The following is a 22,673-nucleotide window of genomic DNA, read 5'->3' as shown; positions in this document are numbered from 1 at the left end:
TGGCACTAAATGCTTACCACATGGCACCGGTCAGGTCAGAATCTCCAAAACACAAATGAATTGTCTCTCAGGTGACTTTAAATGGTGGAATTGATCACATGATTCACCTGCAAGTTTCATTTAACTTTGAGTATTGCCTATAACCCTGATTTTTAAAAATCTCCTTATAAATATGAATAATAACATATATCTGTGATGCCTTCATATAATTATTTTAATAAATATTAATTCAGCTTTGCCTTCTATCAAATAAATAGCATTATTCCCACATTATTGATAAGTCAGGAGACAGGAAAAGGGAATGCCCGCTGAAAGTATTATAGCACCAGGTAAAACATAACTCTTCTTTAGTTTTTAACAGGCACTAGGAAACATCAGCAAAAGAGACTGAAGTTTTTTAAATAAAAAATGCTTGTCCATCTTTTCCTAACTGACAGTCATCCATGATTATCACTCTTAACATCTTCAGCTTAAACCCATTTCTCCTGCAACAATGGTATCATTATCCTTCTGTAATATCTATATCTTTACACTACAAGCTACGAGAAAGAATATTAAAGATGCTGCTGAATATATTTATATAAATCGAGCAGCTTTCTTGAATTAGTCATTGGAAGGTGGTTAGTATTATCTGGTAAAATGTTTATTTTTGATGAAGAGGCACAGCTAACATAGGCACTTACTTTAAAATAAGACTTTTTTTAAACCAGGCAAGACCCATATTGAATCAGATTTTGATGGTCCAGTGAAGTTCTTAAAATTACTTTCTGTGTTGAAGCAAATGTAGAGATTGATGAAACTCTATCGAAAAGGTTTGGTGTTTCATTTTTAAAATGTAAGATATATGAAATGCATGAATGTTATTATCTATAGAGACATATGTATGTCAACAGACACTTTCCCAGACCCATAAAGCTCACCTTCTACTTCTTCTTCATCACACACATGCTTGAGGAAGGAAGCCCCTCTGTCCAGGACAGCTTCATCCTCCATCCTATAGTAATAAAAAAGAAAAAAAGAATGCTCAGACTTCTCCTGGAGCGAGCCACTTGGAGCAGCCCAGCTTCTGGGCAGGTTAACCTGCAAGCTGTTGTTCATGTTAGCAGGGCAGAGTCACTCTTCTTCTGGTGTCTGCTACTGCTTCACGCAGCTCCTCTCATCTGGTGCTCGAGAATATGCCGGTCCCACATAGCTTCAGTTCTAACCTTGAGAGGGCACCCACATAGACAGGTAAGAGAAAATAATCCCAATCCTGTAGGCAGGATGTTGGGGGCTCTCCCCTTTAGGGTTTTAAAATTCTTTTTAAAAAGGATGAAAGCAAAAAAAAAAAAAAAAAAAAAATACCAAGAGAGGAAGTTTGGTGTGTCTGGAGTGCTCGTGATGATCGTTTGTGGAAATCCAGCTTCAGTGCTTAGCTCTTTAAACACCCACTGCATAAAATGTATACCCTCACACACACACACATGCACACCCACCCACACGCAGAGAGCGACAGGGAGGTAGGCTAGTGCACAGTGGGAGCCTAGCTTCCAGCCAGCCTCTTAATATCAGCACAGCCCAGTATTCTCTGTTGAGTGGCAAGCTTTGAGTCACATGTTGGCCTTACGGAAATCTGACATCTGAGGATTATCCAGCAACCCGGCTTCAACAATACACACAGATACATGCCACCCATTTGCCCATTCATTCATTTTCCACATTCTTATCACACATCTTTCTCTATGTATATCTGCCCTGTTAACTCTTCCCTGAAGGGCACAAAGTTCTTCATTTTGTAACCACATTATGCTGTCCTCCTGTCTCCTTACATAATAGGATCTACTCTGCAATTTCATATGCTAAATAAGACCTCAGAATCCATCCAAGGAATGACAGCGTTTTTAGGGCCTCCCGATGCCAAACATGCTTCTAGTTTATAGAATGAGTTAAGGTTTATTTCCATATTCTGCAGCTCCTTTTCATTGCATTAACTTTGATATACAGAATTCCATGAGGTCTATTTATAGTGAAAGCAGAAAGAAATCCTGAATTGCTCAAATGCTGCTTGTGTAGTACCAGTCTAGAAACAAAGAACTTTCTCTGGGGACAGCTGCTCTATGTCATACCGTACATGAGCCCTGCCAGAGAACCAAATGTTCATTCTGTATTCTATTCATCCAATTATATGCTCAGGCATTGAATATTGTAGGTCTGTTTTCCATATTGTCTGTATAACTTATTCTTGTGCTTCAGATATTTGTTATAATCTATGCGGATGTGCACTGAATTCATATTTTTGTCCTTACTATTTTAGAAGCATATCCATCTCACAAAGCAACCATCATAACATAAAAAGTGAGAAATTTGGTGTCAGGTAGCCCCCGGTTTAAGAAATCTAGCTCTACCACTGAACAGGTGTGCTACCTGGAGCAAAGTTTTTAGCCTTTTTAAGTCTCAGTTTTTCCATCTATAAAACCGGGGTAATAATATCAACCTTGCATTGACTCAACACAATAATATCAACCTTGCATTGATGGCTTTGAGATTCAAATTAGGTAACATACCTAAAAGCACACAGTGCAGGACTTAGCACATACTACATGTTTAATTACTGTAAATTTCCTTCCTTTCTGTTTCCTTCCTTTTCACCCTGACCAGTCAATGGTGGACAATAGCATTAAGAAACTCATTACCTCTGGACACTTGCAAGATTTCTTCTTTCAATAATATCGGCCTTGTATATAATAGCCCATCCTGATATACATCATTTTCCTTCTCTATACTCAAACTAAAAATAGAAAACTGAATGCAAGCAGGATATGGGTTGGCCATCAAGATTCTGGTGGAAAAGAAAATTCCTTGAAGATTTGAGGCCAGGCGTGGTGGCTCACACCTGTAATCCCAGCACCTGTAATCCCTCGGCAGGCCAAGGCAGGCAGATCACTTGAGGTCAGGAGTTAGAGACCAGCTTGACTAACACAGGGGTTAGAGACAGCCTGACTAACCCCGTCTCCACTAAAAATACAAAAATTAGCAGGCATGGTGGCATACGCCTGTAATCCCAGCTACTCGGGAGGCTGAGGCAGGAGGATAACTTGAACCCAGGAAGCAGAGGTTGCAGTGTGCCGAGATAGCGCCACTGCACTCCAGCCTGGGCGAAAGAGTGAGACTCTGTCTCAAAAAAAAAAAAAGACTTAAGAAGTCAAGTCATTTACCAACTTCTCTAAGCCCCTGGTTCCCATGAGGATTAAATGATAAAGTATATTCACTGGTTCAGCAAATATTTTATTTAGTGCCTGCTATGTTCCTCATACTCTTCAGAGAGAGGGAAATATATCTGTGAATCAGAGAGACAAAGTTCGCAAGAATTAATACTGAATAGATGAACAAGGTAATCTCAGATAGCATTAAGTGCTTTGTGGAAAATAAAATGAGGCAGGGACTGCTTGGCACAGGGTGGTTCACATGAGGCTTCTGGATGACAACTGAGCAGAGACAAAAATGACAGGAAGGAATCAGTACTGTGAATATTTGCAGGTAATGTGTTCCAAGCAAAGGGAACAGCAAGTACAAAGGCTCTAAGGTGAAGACAAGTTTAGGATGTTGCAGGAACAGAAACAAAGTTAGTACAGCTGGACAGGGCTAGAAGGTCAGCTTTAGGAGATGATATTGATTGTGCCACGAAACCAGGATAAGGAGTCAGAATTTTAGGTGTTACGGGAGCCACTGAAGAGTTCTAAAATGGAGAGTGACTTGAACTGTTTTTCATTTTTAAAAGATTACCCTGGCTGCTATGTGAAAAATGGACAGTAAGGGGACAAGAGAAATTAAGAAAATATCGAAGGAGCCAGGGGAAGGCTATGGGAGAAACAAGTTGTTGGGGAACAAATCAAGAGTTCTATTTAGCCACTTTAAGAATAAGATGCTTATTACACATGAAAAATGAGCCATCGGGCATACAAGTAGATGTCTGAGTCTGGAGCTCAGAGGCTCAGGATTAGAGATAAAAATTAGGAAATCAATGAATAAAGCTGGTACCTGAAGCTATTACTGGATGAGATCATCCAGGAAGAAAATGTAAAAATCAAGGAGTGGACCTAAGACCAAGTGCTGAGGCATGCCAACATTTACAAGCAGAGCAGAGGAACAAAAACAGTCAAAGAGGTAAGAATCCAGGCAAGAGTGATGTCAAGGAAGTGACAAAAGGAGAGTACTGCTACCGAGTGGCTGAGAAAGACGGAAAGAGATGTAAAAAGCACTTTGGTCATGATCACCAATGTCTTCTAATTGCCAAATATAATTTTTACATACCACACACAGTAGCAGACACAGAGGAGGCATTCAGTAGTTCTCTTTTCTCTTTCCTGCATTCATTCATTCAGTAAATATTTACTGGATGCTACTACTATGTTGCAGGCACAAGCCAAGGCACTAGAGTTACAGTGAGCAAGACAGACAAGGTGCCTAATGCAATCACATCCACCTTCTCAAAGATTACCCTTAGCAATCCAGGCAAATAAGTTCAAAAGACAAGAACCCATCCATTACACATTTGTAGACATAGATAAGGATGACAGTTTAATGAGGAAATTTTCTTAAAAGACCTCAGAAGCACAACAAAATCCTGAAGCCCTGTGCTACTGCACGTAGGTTAATAGTGCCAGCTCCCCTTTAGAAAAAAGAGTGGTTTAGCTCACATTAACCCTTTCCAGTCCTATCAGAACTAACCCTTTCCAACCTATAGAGTCCAACACAATTTCATGTGGAACATCATTTCTGCACCCCACTATTAATCGAACTGGTCCTAAAGTCTTTTGTTGCCTTTTTTTCAAATTTCCTAACTAAAATGTTTAGCCTTGTGCCTAAGCCATTCCCAAAATTGCATGTAACAACCAAAGAAGTAAAAGAAGAAAAGCTGACACAGTGGCTCAGCCTGTAATCTCAATGCTTTGGGAAGCCGAGTGGGAGGATTGCTTGAGGCCAGGAGTTCCAGACCAGTCTGGGCAACATAGCAAGACCCATCTCTGAAATTTTTTTTTCCAAATTAGCTATGTGCAGTGGTGTGCACCTGTTGTCCCAGCTACTTGGGAGGCTGAGATGGGAGGACTGCTTAATCCCAGAAGTTCAAGGCTTCATTGAGCTATGATTAGGCCACTGCATTCCAGCCTGGGTAACGCAGTGAATTCTCATCTCTAAAAAAAAAAGAAAAACAGAAAGAAAGAGAAAATAAAAACCAGCAACAACTGGAGGGGATAGTAGAAAAGTTCAGAAAAACCCTCTTCCTAGGCTGAGAAAACCATCCAGCCTAACTGAGGCACTGTCACCATGTTCCATCTGAATTAGAGAGAGAGAATAATGATTGGTGCATTCCTTGGCTCTTTGATGCATATTTCACATTCCCTCCAAGACTATACATAGCAAGTAATTAGAAACTTCGTTCTTTCTGACAGACAATGCAGAGCATCTCAAAGCAGCCTCTTCCCTGTAGGAAGCAAAAAGAGGTAAGTGAGGCAAATGGAAAATATAAAACCTGTACACCCACAGCAGCCTTTCTCCAGAGCAGCCCTCATTCCTCCTTAGAAGTAAGTCCAGCCTGGTGCACCTAGGCTTCTGCACAAAATACAGGAATTCAGCACCTTTTCTTCATCTTTACACCACAAATGTCAATTATTTGGGTTCGTGTCCATCCCCACCGCAAATCCTCTCAGCAGTTGCTTGCTATTATTAGTAAGACAGAGATATCTTTTAAAATAACCATCTGACCCAACTAGTTCCTCCTTCTATCAATAGGAAGAAATTAACTCATCCAGTCCTTAATCAGGCCCTCAAACCCATTCTTAAAAGTTCCTTTCACACAACCTGCATTCGCTGAAAACAAAGAAAGGGAAGAACATGTTTCTAAAAAGCTCCCTGGGTTGTTCACATCACCAGCATGAGGCAAAGTTCAGAATAGATTTGGAAGCTTCTCACCAGCATCACGGGGATAAGGGTCACACCAGTCAGTATAAAATCCACTCAGGGCCAATAATGCCTTCCTTCAGCCAGGCCTCTGACCGTACAAGTTATACCCTTTCTACAGAAGTCCACACCCAAACCAAGGTTTTTCTTATTCTCCGTTATTCTGGGACACCAAAATGATTTAACTGTAACACATGTCATATCTACTGCCAAATGGACCGGCTTTCACCAGCCGGTCCTAATCACTGAGCAAGCTCGTAAGGGTGACTTAAGCCCAGCATGAGAAACATTTGTGCAAAACTGTCAGCCACTGGGTCTTGAGCACCCATCTACATTCCACCCCTCTAAGTTCCCACCCCCAGAGCCCATGCCAACTGCCAACGTGCTCACCAGCTAGTCCGCACAGCGCAAGCAGCTGCCACTCAGCCAGTCAGCACGTGGCAGGCCGCCAGCACACAAGTTTCAGAATGCAAGCCTGCCCCGTCACAGTGCTGCTAAAGGTTGAAGGTCTTGGAGTGTGCTAGCCTTTAGATTCGCCTTACTTGCCCTCCCACCTCCCTTCTCCCATCCCTCCCCTGTTACGCCTCCCACTGTAGCATTTCACTTGTCTCTATAGTAACAGCATCTGCTTTCAGGGTTAAAACTTTACACAGCACATTTCTCCTCCTAGTCCAAGCTTTTGCCAAAGGATGCAGTAGCAAAAAGCCTGCTGCTTTACCGTGGAGCTACCTGTTTCCCTGCCACCCAGGATTGCAGCTACTTTGTAAACTGTAGGATGAAAGCGACTGCAGTACTGAGCTCACGGGAAGTGAAACAGAGCCTCCAACCTTGACACACTGGCTGGTGTGTAGAGGATCCACTCCGGGGCTTGTATACCCAATCCCAGAGCTAGCCCACTCTCTTCCACAGCCTGCTCTGCACTTAACGATGCTGCACATGGATCAAGTTCATAGCAGGGCTTTTTGATTCCATCCCAAAAGGCATCAGGGATGGCACCCTAGAGAGCAGCAGGGCACCAGTGTTTAACATGCCCATACCAGAGTTTAATATCACTGGTTCTCTCCGTGCATGCAGCTTAAAGTTTATTAGCTAATCTTGTATTTCAACTCATCCCACTTTATCCTCACCAGCTTGGTCTGTTTATGACATCCAGTGAACCCCATAATCTCTCACTTCACACAGCTTTCTGGTGCATAGCCAATGTTTAAACAGTTCTTTACACACATGCCCACACACACACACCAAAGTGACGCACACAGGGGAGTGACCAATGCTAGCAAGTGAAGAGTTTTATTATTAGCCATTTTTGCCATGAAAACTAAGTGTATACAAGGGCCTTTACTTGAGGACTGCAGTCTCAGAGTTCAAAAGCAGGCCTGTTACTTGGCTAATCTTGGATCAGATGAAAGACAAAAATCAGCATTTCACAGGTCTTTTTCAGGAGCTATACAGAATATAACAATCAGTACTGACATCTAAAATTATACACTCATACACACATTTCTGAGTTCTATTCCCTATTCAAATCATGTTTAAGAAGTGGGGGGACTATTTCCATTGTAAACCATTTGCAAACGTGATTTTTTGTTCATGATTCTAAACTTCACAGTATTTTATTGGTGCTTTTGTTGTTTTGTAAAATCTGCTCTGCACATTTTCAACATACACATAAAGAACAAGACACAATTCTCTAAGCTCCAGGCGACAGGGAAGAGCGATCTCAGTGGCTGCAAAGTGCACTGCCATCTTTTGGCAACATGTGTTCACTACAGGGAACCAAAGGGCAAGAAAAAGCTGCAACCATTCCTTTTAAAACTTCACAGGGGTTGGAAAAAAAAGAAAAAAAAAAAAAACACTTCGCAGGGGCTCTAAGAAAGCCTTTCATTCCCACAGGAAGTAAGACAGAACACAGTTGCTGACTTAACTGTGCAGACCGCTGGAGCTCTGGACATCCATACTGGGGGAAAGGGACATCGGTGCAGCAAAACTGACAAGCATGACTGATGGCAGTGATGACTCCCAGAGATCAGCCAGCAACAAAGCGAAGCAAATCTCCTTCCCAGAGCTCAGGAGCACCCTAATCAGCCTGGAAATTTACACAGGCCCAGGGCCAGAGGGAAATAGGTGAGAGCCCCACACAAAATCAGACTGAGAGAACTGGATAAAAGGTGAAAATGCAACCCAGAGCAAGATCATGCCAAATCTAATTCTGGATTTATGAACTGTATTAAAAGTTCATTTGTACTCTTGGGCACTTATCCCAGAGAAATAAAAATTTATGTTCACCCAAAAACCTGTACATGAACGTTTACAGCAGCTTTAAGTATAGTAGAAAACTCCAGAATTAATCCACATGTCTTTCAACAGGAGAGTGGTTAAACTATGGTACATCCATACCATGGAATACTGCTTAGCAAGAAAAATGAACAAACTATTGATACACACAACAAATTGAATGAATTTCCAGGGGGTTATGCTAAGTGAGAAAAGCTCATCCCAAAAGGTTACAAACTACATTATACAATTTATATGGAGTGACAAAATTTTAGAAATGAAGGACAGATTTAGGACAGATTCATGTTTGCCAGGGGTTAAAGATGGAGGTATTTGTTGTTAACAAGGGTAACACGAGGGACCCCTGTGGTTGGCTCTATTCAGTATCTTATCTGTGGATACATGGATCAACACAGGTGATAAAATTGTATAGAACTTAATACAGACAGAGAAGAGAGAGAGAGAAATTAGTACAAGTAAAACGGGAAATGTGAATAAAGTTTGGTGAATTGTATCAGTGCCAATATGCTGGTTATGACATTATACTACCTCTTTGTAAAATGTTAACCTTGGGAAAATCTGGCAAAGTGGAGCTTTTCTGCACCAGTAACCTCTCTGTATAATTTCTCAAATATGCATTTGAATCTACAATTACCTCAATAAAATTTTCAATTTAAAAAAGCTCATTTGTAACTGATTTTTAATTTCCCCTAGAAACATTATTCTACCTGGTGGTCAGGTACAATCAGCTGGTCCACCAACACACATGCAGAATCAGGCAAAACTGAATACAAAATCCCAGATGCACACTTTGTGTGTAAGTTTAGAAAGTTAACTAACCTCTCACTTCAGTGTCTTTTAAAATGAGCTTATACCACTTCAGAAGTTAGTTTAGGGAATTAAATAATTTCCTAAATAAATCCAACCAGTTTCAGTTAAGTCAAATATAAAGTCCCTAGGGCCCACAGAATAGAGTATTAATACTCCTACAGACCCAGAGGTCATGATTCTGTCTCATGAGCAAATGCACGGGATTTTTGACTGGGGAGACCACAGATAAACTGTCCCTCAAACTATTAGGATCAAACTCTCCCTTTCCATCTTCTCCATGCTAGGGCTAGGTCTCCTAAACTCTGTCTTCAGATTGTTAATTGACTTCTGAAAGGCTGGAGCAGGCTCAGCAACAAAGGGCAAGAAAATAATTGACAGGAGAATGGAGACAGAGACTCTGGGGTGAGAAAAGGCTCAGAGACCAGGGGAGGTGAAAGATGAAGGGAGAAAGTGCTGTGGGGGAGGGTATGAAGTGCTGAAAGGAGGATTTCGTTCATGACTCCTCAGGACATTCCCTGACTTAGCCTACACTCACACTCACATGCTCCTTAATATTTTTAATGGACCATTTCATGTGCTTCCACAAAGACCGTGTGCTGCTTCTGACCAGAGTTCCATTGTAGAATACAGTAGTCTCCTTCCTCTGCCAGAAACCAAGTACTTTGTCCTTCCAACATTTTCTCAGAGGTTTTACTGTTACAGACAGGAAAAAGAAGCTCCCTTCTAAACTCTTTTAGCTTTCAATCACCCTTCTTCAAGGCTTCTTGTGTGAAAATCAGAAAGGTCCTAAGACAGGAATCAGGCAAGATGAAATGGCTGGGCTCCTCCATATGACACACCAGCACAGAGGATGGCGACAGGCATGTTTATCCTCTGTCCCCTCCTCCCCACCACCATCAGCTCTTCAACCAAGAGCCAGACCCAAACCAGCAGCAGAATAACGAAAGAAGAGCAAAGGGAGGAAGGGATGATACCCCACAGGACAATCACGGGAAAGGGAATATCTACAGCTGAAAGCCCACCCTGCAAGGCAGCTGTTAGTCAGTGGATGCCCCAAAATGCTCAGGTTTGATGTGAGTGTAGGATGGCTGGATTCCCATCTGCCTTCTCACCAGTGGTTTCTCTCTGGCCTCCCTGGATCTGAACTCATTCCCCTCTAAGCCATCCATTTATAAAACACACTTTGGTATCTCTCCTTTTAAAGTGCCTTCAGTGGTTCTTCATTACATGGAAGATGAAATCCAACTTGCTTAACATGAAACGTAAGCTCAGGTCCTACCATCCCCATGCCATACACCCTGAACCGTCCACCACACCTTCGTGTACATGCTACTTCCTCTAATTAATATATCATCTTAGTTAACCCATTCTTCAAAACCCAACTTAAGATCCAACCTCTCCAGAAGCCTCTCTACATTATCAGACATACCCTTCCCTGAGCAGAGCTATGCTCCTTCCTCTGTTCTCCATTGGCTTCCTGAATGTGCCTGCTTCTCATATAGCACGTCACAATGCATTGTCATTATAACTTATCATCACTCAACTGTACTTGGGCATGTCATGGCTCTTGTCCCCACCACATTATGAGCTCTTTGAGAGCAAATACTGTCTTTCTGAAGTTTTTCTACCTCTAGTGTCAAGCATAGTCACTACACATAGTCTACTAACTATGTGTAGTGACTATGTGTAGTGACTATGAATGAATCAATTAATCAATTGATTCAGTGACTATGAATCAATCAATCAGTCAATCAACCAGTTAGAAATAGGCACAGTGAGGGCACATACATGTTTGGTATTAAGTGGATCTGTAAGTCTAAAGGCCCTGAATGTGTATTTCAAACAACATAAACCCCATAAACAAGCAAATTTCCAATTACTTAGCCTGTTATTCAACTGAAGAAATAGTGATTTGTTCCAAAGAAAGGGGGGAAAATGGCTGTGCTATACTCCCTGAAGAGTATTATGTTTATGGTTGAATTAAGGGATTTTTCAAGGATATTTTTAACTATATAATTTTCTCTTTATAGACTAACATTAGATCTTAGCTCTCCACACAGACTACAACTATACTCTCAAATGTAGGGGTCAAATTAAATTCAAATGAGAATTTCCCCTTGTCTGCTAAAAAAGAAATTAAGAGGTACCTGGACCTGCCACATATTTGATTCTAAATAAAAGTTTGTTCCACGAACAGAATAATGAATGAACTTAAAAATAAATCACACCATAAACTACTTTAAATAGCCAGAAGCAAAGCCTGGCACAGAGGCATATGCCTAAAGTCCCAGCTACTAGGAAGGCTGAGGTGGGAAGACTGCTTGAGCCCAGGAGCTTTGAGGCTGTAGTGCGTTACAATCATGCCTGTGAATAGCCGCTGCACTCCGGCCTATGCAACATAGTGAGATCTATCTCTAAAAAAAAATAATAAATACCCAGAAGCAGCAGGAAAGTTATAAGAAAGTTCAATTTTGCTCATCAGGCCTGCAACTGGACAAATAAAACTCTGTAATGTGTTTAGGTAAACCTATAAAGAAACTGGATGGCAGCTACCTGCAAATAAAATTAGGATTCAAAATGTCAATATAAGCCTTAAGCTCTAGAAATTGTAGCTTAGTTTTATGTTTATACACAGTCAGTGATAAATTATTTGTAGTAATTAGCACGGCAATAGCATGGATAACTAAAATCGTCAGTTAATTCATATTCATTGTAGTCTGTGACTTTTGCACATTTACTGTGGATTTCACAGTGATCTCAGATCAGATGCAGATTGGCAGGCAGATGGGGACTCAAGAGCAGGAGTTTGTTCCAGGACACAGGGCTGGGAGTCAGCTCCATGGCACCTGATCAGGTACAGCCCCCTGACCCACCCACCTCTGACACACAGAGCTGACATTGGAGAAGATGCCTTCTGAAATGGGTTTAGGCAAACCTTCCTACCTCTACCCAACATGGCAACCACAGTGTTCACATCTCCCATCCTGAACCACCACCCAGCTGGCAGGGATGAGGCTCCTGAAATTTTATTAAGTTCTTGCTACATGTCAGTCAGTGTGCTAAGCAACATACATGCATTATTTCCTTCTGGATGCCATCTTATTTTATCTGACTCAGTAACAGGGAAAGAACTGAAGGTTCTAGCTAAAGGATGTCAATACCTATAACAATGTAGGAACTGAGATTAGGGACTTTCATTATCTATTTTTTTTTTTTTTTAAACGGAGTCTTGTTCTGTCACCCAGGCTGGAGTGCAGTGGTACGATCTCAGCTCACCGCAACCTCCACCTCCTGGGTTCAAACGATTCTCCTGCCTCAGCCTCCCAAGTAGCTGGGATTACAGGCATGCGCCACCATGCCCAGCTAACTTGTGTATTTTTAGTAGAGATGGGGTTTCACCATGTTGGCCAGGCTGGTCTCCAACTACTGACCTCAGGTGATCCACCCACCCAGGCCTCCCAAAGTGCTGGGATTGCAGGCGTGAGCCACCGCACCTGGCCCATTATCTGTTAATTTTTTCAGTCACATTTTAAGTACTTACTACTTGCCAAGTACTAAGCTAAATACTTCGTGATGATTATTTAATTCAATCTTCATGACAATGCCACGAGGTAGGGACTTTTCACACACCCACTTTAAAGTTCTAATTTTGAAGCTAAATAATTTGCCCAAAATCACACAGTACATGTGATGAGAAGACCAGGCATGCAGACTAATTTAGCAGTCCACAATTTTAACCACTCTACTATACTCTTTCATAATTAACTAATCAATGCCCACCAAGGATTATCTTCAAGAATGTTTTTTCATACATATATGCCTTCTTATAATTTCAAATTACATCACTTACCTCTTTCCCCACTTTGGTGTGCCTACTGGCCAAAGACCGGAGCATCCTGTAGCAATCCCCCCCAAATTAATGTCTTTATTTTTATTTAGCAAACACTTAGGTAGTGCTTACTATGTCCTAGTTACTATTGTAATTGCTTTACAAATATTATTAGCTCATTTAATACAACAATCCAATGAGATTTGTACTGTTTTTATCACCATCATATCTGAAATACAGAGAGATTAAGTCACATTCCCAAAAAAAAACACACGGCTATAACTGTTGATGTCAGAATTCAAACCCAGGAGGACAAGCTCCAAAATCTGTGCTCTTACCCACTCAATGTCAAGCTGCCTCTTTTTAGCCAATTCGACTGATCTGTTAAAACTCTCCAAATATCTTGGGGAGTCTTCAGCTCTGGCAGTTGAGAAACAAGAGCGGGAGGAGGAAGTCAGGACCAACACCTACAGTGGGTCAGTGTTTGCAGGACCAGGTTGTGGATGAGATGGGGCTGTGAGGATTCAGGCTCTTGGGAAGGGACTGAGAGGATCAGGCTCAGAGAAGAAGCGGCTGTAGGGACCCGGGCTCCAGACGGGACTTAGGGAACGGCTATGGATGTGAGTTCTCCAGCATCTGAGGGAAATCTGTCTGGGAGGAACAGGATTGTGAGGGCCCGCATTCCTAAGAGGAGAGGACCGGAAAGGAACGGGGTGTGAAGACACGGGCTCCGGAGAGGTAAAAGTGGGGCAGTGAGGACCTGGGCTCCTAAGTGGCAGAAGAGGGACAGTGAAGACCCGGGCTCCTAAGGATCAGAAACGGGGCCACGAAGACTCAGGTTCCTGAGGGGCAGAAGCACACTGAGAAAATCTGAGTTCGGAAGGGAACAGAAGCGGGCAGTGAAGACGGGCTTCTGTGGGAATGGGATCTGGGCTTTGAGACTCCGAGTTCCTGAGTCTTGGAAGAGGGCTGTGAGGACCCGAGCTCCTAAAAGCATTGGATCTAAGGGACCATGGATGTGAGATCACCCTACAAAGGAAAGGGAAAGGGCGGCCTACTTGGCTTTGGGCAGGCTTTTCTTGTGTCAGATACTCAATCTAGGAGGCCCACATGCAAGCATCTTCATTTTCTGCTGCATTCTTGGGAATCAGATGTAAAGTTGAAAATAGTTTGAACTGTTTGAACTCAGTTATATACTTGACAAGTTCTTTAAATCCCATTCCACTCAACCCTGATTGAGCACAGATCTCTGCATCTCAAATAAAAGAATGTCAGTGCAGGCCGGGCACGGTGGCTCACGCCTGTAAAACCAGAACTTTGGGAGGCCGAGGCGGGCAGATCACGAGGTCAGGAAATTGAGACCACGGCGAAACCCCGTCTCTGCTAAAAATACAAAAAATTAGACAGGCGCGGGGGTGGATGCCTGTAGTCCCAGCTACCCAGGAGGCTGAGGCAGGAGAATGGCCTGAACCCAGGAGGTGGAGCTTGCAGTGAGCTGAGATCGCGCCACTGCACTCCAGCCTGGGCGACAGAGGGAGGCTTGGTCTCAGAAAAAAAAAAAAAGAGTATCAGTGCAAAACAAAAACAAAAATAAAAACTCTAGGAACCTGGGATCACAAATATTAAACAGACCTTTAGTGAAAGAGTAGACTCACTGAATAATTAAAGAGTATACAGACCCTTGACATTCAGGAACATCCCCTCCCCAGGCCCATTTTGCAAATTCCCCAATTCACAAGTATCACACAGCATCTAATTTCCATCTGCCAGCTCAGCCTCGGCTCACCACTTGGCCACATGGTTCTCCACCAAAGCACAAACCCACTACATGGTATGACCCTCTAGGGCTGCTAGCAAATAGTTGAAATCACAATTGTTAAATTCACACATGCCAAGGAACTACTGTATCAAAAGCCAGAAGAGTGCATCACTCACCACGTGGGCTGCACTACTAAGCAGAAAAACAACTTTTATCTCATAAACTTTATGAGCACAGTTCACTATTACAAGAACATTGAAGACATTTCTCTAGTCTGTGTTCCCTTATTAAAATGTCTCTTTCCACAATGCTGTTCAAAGTTTATCCTTCATTTTTCCCAAGAAATCTCTGTGTACACTTGTGATCTAATTTTCCAAAGTTTAATTCATTTACTCATTCATTTATTCAATTTATTGAGTGTCTGCTATGACTAGGCATTATTCTAGGCACTAAGGATGAATCCATGGTGGGAAACAGACAATACCCAAAATTTAAAAATCAGTTGCATAATGTGTTAAAAGTTGATACTACAATGGAAAAATGTAAGCAAGGAAGAGATTTAGGGAAAACTGCACCACTAAACTGGGGAGTGGTGCAGTTTTAAATAGGTAGTTAAGAAAGCCCTCAACGAGTGATAGTTGATCAAAGATTGAAAAGGGTAAGGAAGTGACACTTGCAGTTATGTGAGAGAACAGCAAACGCAAAGGCCCTGAGGCAGGAAATAGCCAGGAAGATTACTGGAATATCAAGGAGGCCAGTAGGTGGTGCAGAGTGAGCCAGGAGGGCTGGAGATAAAATCAGAGAGGTGAAGGTAAAGGAGAGGCAGGCTGCTTTGGGTCTGGAAGGCTACTGTATGAAGGGCTTTGGTGTTTACTCTGAACAACTAGAAAGCCACTGGATGGTCTAAGCAATAGAGTGATACTTCCTCGAGCTTATAGTCTTTACCTAAGTCTCTGTCATTATATAAACATTTCCATTAAGGTGCTTCCTGAAACCTGCTTAGAAGGTCTTTCTGGGGCCACAACTAGTGTAGTACAGAGGTTACAGGTGGGGTCTGCTGGATCAGAATCCTACAGCACCATGTCAGAACTTGACCCAATCCTCTGCAGATCCAAAAATGAATCAACACACCTTAGGAGACTTCATCCCGAGGGTTCAGAGCCTTGACATTGACTTCTGCCTTGTGAAGGTGCTAAGCAATGTTTCAGTGCTCATGACAAAGGCCAATCTGCATTAACTTGTTAATATAATCTTTATCAACTTCTGCCAAACTAGCTCCAAAGTTCATGACTCAAGTTGTTGCCACTTGAATCCTCGCCTACCTAAATCTGCCCCAGGGATGGCAACACATAGTGCTAGAAGATGCCAAAGCAGATGATTAATATGTGCATATCATGAGAATAGCATAGAGCTTATTGTTGGTGTTTTTTTTTAACACCCACGATTCAAATTGATACCTTAAATAAAAAAGGAATACATTTAAAGTTGTTTTAAACTATGAGTTTTCTGATTCCATGGTTACACTGACTGCACTTTGGGGGAAAATGCCCTGAGCTTGTCATCCTTTGCCATAAGAATGACATCCCGTGTTTGGTTCTAGCCACTTGTTTGTACAAACAGGAGTGGTCCACATTGTGGAAGGACGTTACATCCCAATTTAAAAACACTGTCCTTCACAGTGGAAAGCAGTAAGGTGATCCTCAAAGAGCTAAAAGCAGAACTATCTACCTTTCAACCCAGCAATCCCATTACTCGGTATATACCCAGAGGAATATAAATCATTCTACCATAAAGACGTAGGCACATGAATGTTCACTGCAGCACTACTCACAATAGCAAAGACATGGAATCAACCTAAATGCCCGTTAATGACACTGGATAAAGAAAGGGTGGTACCAATATACCATGGAATGCTATGCAGCCATGAAAAAGAACAAGATCATGTATTTTGCAGGAACATGGATGCAGCTGGAGGCTATTATCCTCAGCAAACTAACCCAGGAACAGAAAACCAAATACTGCATGTTCTCACTTGTAAGTGGGAGCTAAATGAGAAGAACTTATGAACACAAAGAAGGAAACAACAGACACTGGGGTCTACTTTAGTGGGGAGTGTGGAAGGAGGGAGAGGAACAGAAAAGATAACTATTGGGTACTCAGCTTAATACATGGGTGATGAAATAATACGTGCAACAAACTCCCATGACATGCGTTTACCTATGTAACAAACCTTCACATGTATCCCCAAACCTAAAATAAAAGTTTAAAAAATAAAATAAAATAAAATAAAAAACACTCTCCTTAACTCTGAGAGAAAAAAAGACACCCATAAGACATAACTATCTAATGTGACACATGGGTTGAGATGCTAATTCAAACAAATCAACTGTTTAAAAAACTATTTTGAGACAATCAAGGAAGCTTGGATATTAATTGGGTATTAGACGGTACTAAGGAATTATTATTAATTGTATTAGGTATGATAATGGTGGTGAGGTTATACATATTTTTAATGTCTTTAGAGGCATATGTCAGAGATGTTGCAGGTTCGGTTCCACTCCACCACAATAAAACAAATATCACAATAAAGTGAGTCAGATGAAATTTTTGTTTCCCAATGCATATAAAAGTTACGTTTATACTACACTGTTGTCTATTGTGTGCAATAGCATTATGTCTAAAAAATGCACATACTTTAATTTTAAAATTCTGTATTGCTAAAAAATGCTAACAATCACCAGAGCTTTCACCAAGTTGTAATTTTTTGCTAGTGGAAGGTCTTGCCTCAACTCTGATGGACAATAAAGTTTGCCTCATCAATTGATTCTTCCTTTCACAAAGTATTTCTCTGTTGCATGCATTGCTGTTGAACAGCATTTTACCCACAGTAGAACTTTTTCCAAAATTGGAGTCAATCCTCTCAAACCGTGCTGCTACTTTATCGACTAGGTTTATGTAATATTCTGAATCCCAATCCTTTGTTGTCATGTCAACAATGTTCACAGCATCTTCACCAGGAGCAGATTCGATCTCAAGAAATCACTTTCTTTGCTCATCCATGAGAAGTGACTCCCCATCTATTCAAGTTTGTCATGAGGTTGTAACAATTCAGTCACTTCTTCAGGCTCCACTTCTAATTCTAGTTCTCTTGCTATGTTCATCACTTCTGCAGTTACTTTCTCCATCGAAGTTGTGAACCCTCAAAATCACCCATGAGGATTAGAATCAACTTCCTCTTAAACTTCTGTTTCTGTTGATATTTTGGCATCCTCCCATGAATCATAAATGTTTTTAATGGCATCTAGAATGGTAAATCCTTTTCAGAAGGTTTTCAATTTACTTTGCCCAGATCCATCAGAGAAATCACTATTTATGACAGCTATTGCCTTACAAAATGTATTTTTAAATATAAGACTTGAAAGTCGAAATTACTCCTTGATCCATGAGCTGCAGAATGAAAGTTATTTTAGCACACATAAAAACCACCATTCATCTCCTTGTACCTCTTTATCAGAGCTTTTGGGTAACCAGGCACTTTGTCAATAAGCAGCAAAATTTTGAAAGTAGGTCTCAACGGTGAGCTTAAAATATTCAGTAAATCATGCTATAAACAGATGTACTGTCATCTAGGCTGTGCTGTTCCATCTTCAGAGCATAGGCAGAGGAGATTTAGCATAAATCTTAAGGGTTGTTTTCACTTTCTTATCATTGGTGTATTCACTGGAGTAGCACTTCTAATTTTCTTCAAGCACTTTTCCTTTGCATTCACAACTTAACTAACGATTGCGGCAAGAGGCCTAACTCTTGACCTATCTTGGCTTTTGAGATGCCTTCCTCACTAAGCTTAATCATTTCTAGCTTTTAACTTAAAGTGAGAGACGTGCTACTCTTCCTTTCACTTGAACACTTAGAGGCTCTTGTGATGTTTCTGCAGAAAAGTGAGCTTCCCTGTGATCCTAGAAGAATAAAAACTCTCCAAAAACTAATACAGTCCCTTGTATTACTAGACATTGATGGGATACAAGGGAAAAGAAGAAGAAGGATGTTCCCAGTGACAGCATAGTCCCTTCTTGCCAAACACAGGATACCTATTTTTCCCAAGGAAGTAATATTACATTTGTTGGTTAGGTTCCAAGGCCAACTCACAAAGTTCAATTTTCTGAAAATGTGGCCAAATTATAGAAATAATAATAAAATTTAATATAATAAGTGCTTTATATGAATTATTTAAGCTTGACTACTCGTCAATGAAATAGCTGCTATTATTATCATCCCCCTTTTACAGACGATAAAACTGAGATTTAAAGATGTAAGCAAGTTGTCAAGTTCACACAGCTACTAAGTGATACAACCCATATAGATTATTAGCTCACAGTAGCAAAATTACTAATAATATTATAGTGCTAATAGTACTGTTTTAGGTATATTATGGGTGAAATAGACTTGTACAGATTTGAATGGGTCTGGAACACTAAGCACCATTCTAATATTGCTTTCTACAGTGAAACACATTTTGAGTTTCAAACAACTAAATAATAAATATAAAGTGATGGCATTCCAAAATTAAGTTGGAAGCAGCACACATATTTGTTTAGAAAGGTCATCAAATGACTGAAATTAGAGCATAAATACCAGTGTTACCTCTAATAGATAATCACAAATAAAATTAACCATAACCAGTTGAGACAAACCAACTCTAAGAAGAAATTACATATGCATGTTGTCTAAGGTAACTTTTTGCATTTGCTTTTCTCATTATCTCAAAACTCCATTATTTGGATAAACACAGACCTCTGAAGACCAAAGTAAAACATCACTCACTTCTTAAAGAGCTCTTTGGTATCATGACATCTCCTTTCTGGAGATTTGGGACTTGCTTATGAACTATTACCTACTTGGATCACTTTACATGCCACTATTAAAAAAGAAAGAATTATTTCTTCTTGTAAATATCAGAAGAAAAGTCCCATTGCCAAGAAGAGTCTTAGAAAAAGTAAAGATCACTTTCCCTACACTCTCCATTTGTTTTAACTTTCACAGTCCCCCCAGCTCACTAGCTTCAGCCAAAGCCAAAAAGGAAGAAAAGCCAAAAGCAGTGCATGTCAGACTGTCACTACCACATTCCAGCCTTGATGAAGACCTCAGAGTCTGTTTTGTAAGTCTTCCTGCCTCTGCTTCCAGTTCTATAAAAACCAACAGTCAATCAGGAAATGCCAGCTAAGTACATATGATGCCACTCTTATACCAAATAGAAGTGATGACCAGCTGAGAGTTTCCTATTTCTGTTACAGTCATAGAATCATTTTTGTTTACAATGGTCTTTGAAAAGCAACCATATAATAAGCATCTACAGATAAAAACTACTTGCTAAGCTACATAAATGCCATTTTGTTGTTGGTGGTTTGTTTTTGTTTTCGTTTTTTGAGATGGAGTCTCACTCTGTCACCCAGGCTGGAGTGCAGTGACACGATCTCAGCTCATGACAACCTCCACCTCCCAGGTTCAAGCAATTCTCCTGTCTCAGCCTCCCAAGTAGCTGGGATTACAGGCACGCACCACCACACCCAGCTAATATTTTGTATTTGTAGAAATGGGGTTTCACCATGTTGGCCACGCTGGTCACAAACTCCTGACCTCAGGATCGCCCACCTCGGCCTCCCAAAGTGCTGGGATTACAGGCGTGAGCCACCACACCCAGTCCATAACTGCCATTTTGTTAGTACCCAAATCATTTATTGCTCCATTATACTGCTGATGTGCACTGTTTTATCATTAGAGCTGACAGCCCATTCATTAGTAGAAACATATTATTCAGTCTCAGTAAGGATTAAATTGCTTAAAAAAAAACTTTAATGTCAAAGCAAATCTAAAGTGGTATTTCTTGCTCAATTCTTATTCTCCAAATCTTGTCCCACTCACACAGTTTCTTTAAAACAAAATTAGTAAAGAATTTTTATAAAGTGAATGTAATTCAAGTTACCAACTCTCTAAGCCTCAATTTTCTCATCTGAAAAATGGACTTAGTAATACCCACATTGTTCAGTTGTGGAGAAGCTATGGGATAACAGACACAAAAGCACCCTGCGTGGTAGGTACTTAGCATAGAGCAGGTAGACAAGGCACGTAGCTAGTATTGTCATGCCGCAAGTCCTTAATTTCTCCCAGACAGGCACAAGTTCATAAAGGTCAAATTGCTACCACCTGGCACAAGTTTATGACGGTCACATTACTAGCAACTGGTGGAGAGAGAATTCAAACCCAGCTCTGACTCCAATGCTCCATGCCACGCTACCTCCTCAGCATGGAGCAGGAGGGATAACCAGATAGTCTTCCAAAGTCTTTTCTAAGCTTATTAGTTCCAAGGTGGAAGCCAAGAATAAAGGATAAGAGGAGCTTCCCTCTTTTGAACCTTGCAGGGAATCAAGGAAAGAAATCATCAAGCATGTGCCTCTTGATATATCAGAGGTCAAATTTCTCAACTTGTTGATAATAGTCAGAGGACTAACTGGGCACATGACTGAGGCATGGAAATGGGCCAGCTGGGCATTTTTGAAAGGTGGTCACCCTGGGAAATACAGACCTGTTTGTGTAATGTTTTTGACAGGAATAAAACTTAAAAATGACCCCAAATGCCAATTTTTAAAAATCAGAATAAAAGAAACATTAAAAATAGAAGTGACAGAGGAATGAAAGCAAGAAAAAAATGTATTTCAGTTAACACATCTTTGGTAAGAACTAATTTTCTGAAATGAATGGTTTCTTAAATAGAAATGATAGCTGGGAGTGGTGGCTCACGCCTGTAATCCCAGCACATTGGGGGGCCAAGGTGGGTGGATCACTTGAGGCCAGGAGTTCAAGACCAGCATGGCCAACATGGTGAAACCCCGTCTCTACTAAAAATACAAAAGTTAGCCAGGCCTGGTGGTGCACGCCTGTAATCCCAGCTTCTTGGGAGGCTGAGGCAGGAGAATTGCTTGAATCCGGGGTGGGGGCGGAGGATGCAATTAGCCAAGATCACGCCACCGCACTCCAGCCTGGGTGACAGAGCAAGACTCCATCTCAAAAAAAAAAAAAAAAAAATAGAAATGACAAAGTTGGTAGACAAGCAATAATAATTTATTTTGTTTGGTAAAACAACTGACTCTGTACAATGCATTACAGAATTATCAATAATGATAATTATATGTATTGTTTGTTGAGCACCCACTGTTTGCTAGCCCCTTTGGGACGGTTCACTTGTGATCATCACAGCAGCACACACCCAGTAGTTACCACTAGCTCCACTTTACATAGGATGAAACACAGTCCCATAACCATAAAGTTAATGTCATGAGGTTACAGAGTCTAAAAGGGAAGAGATAGAAATTCACACTTAGATCTGTCTGACTCTAAAACCCATGCTCTCCTTACTGAACGTGAAAGTGCCTGGCACAGGGTTCATTTGACACTGCCACCCTCCTTACGAACCTGGGAAAGGAACGAGGTGGATGGTGCCTTCCTGGAGGATCAGACCCTTCCTGGAGGATCAGTGGAAGAGCATCACCTTCTCCTCAAGAATCAAATGAATAGTGCTTGAAATGGTGAAACTGAGAGCAGAGTATTATTTGAAATGAGTGCTATTATGACAATAAGGTGTTTTGAAAGCATAACCATCTGCACCTTGGACAGGACCAGAACACAAAGTTCTTAGTAAAACAAAACAAGAAAAAAGCAGTCAGGAGCGAATTAATAAATTCAGGGGAAATAAAGAAACCCAGCTGTGATGTTTTAGTCTACCCCGCACTATCAACAAGATTGAGGAGAGGACAGAAGGATGGACTAAATGACATTTGTGATCCAACATTTGTGATACCGTTGTAATAGCATAGGGTATTACTTTGAAGATACTCAAAGAGTTACACACAATTTATTTATTCTCTCAGCATGCCTAGTTGCTAATAAGAAGATAAGTAACATATTGACTCTGGGTTAGAGATCAGATAATTCAGACAAAAAGTCCTAAGCACACTAGGAAATCACAGCAAAAGCAAAATCATAACCCAA

General features: G+C 41.0%; 1 protein-coding gene across 3 annotated transcripts in view; it reads right to left on the bottom strand.

The window, feature by feature from the left end:
• SLC4A4 (solute carrier family 4 member 4) overlaps positions 1 to 22,673 on the bottom strand; it is a 388,838-nt gene that overhangs the window by 338,055 nt on the left and 28,110 nt on the right. The window contains exons 1-2 of one of the 3 annotated variants that reach the window (XM_031010225.3): positions 1,345 to 1,527; positions 921 to 994 (exon numbers count right to left, since the gene is read on the bottom strand). In XM_031010225.3, coding sequence (XP_030866085.2) covers positions 921 to 994; positions 1,345 to 1,436 — 166 coding nt within the window. In that variant the 5' untranslated portion in view covers positions 1,437 to 1,527. Of the gene's footprint in view, positions 1 to 920; positions 995 to 1,344; positions 1,528 to 22,673 lie in introns of those variants that run through there. The other 2 variants (XM_019025724.4, XM_004038792.5) reach the window with 2 other exon arrangements.

This window comes from Gorilla gorilla, chromosome 3, assembly GCF_029281585.2.
Source record: "Gorilla gorilla gorilla isolate KB3781 chromosome 3, NHGRI_mGorGor1-v2.1_pri, whole genome shotgun sequence".
Classification (NCBI taxonomy): domain Eukaryota; kingdom Metazoa; phylum Chordata; class Mammalia; order Primates; family Hominidae; genus Gorilla; species Gorilla gorilla.
Note: the sequence above shows the minus strand (reverse complement) of the source record. Positions and strands in the feature narration are given on the sequence as shown.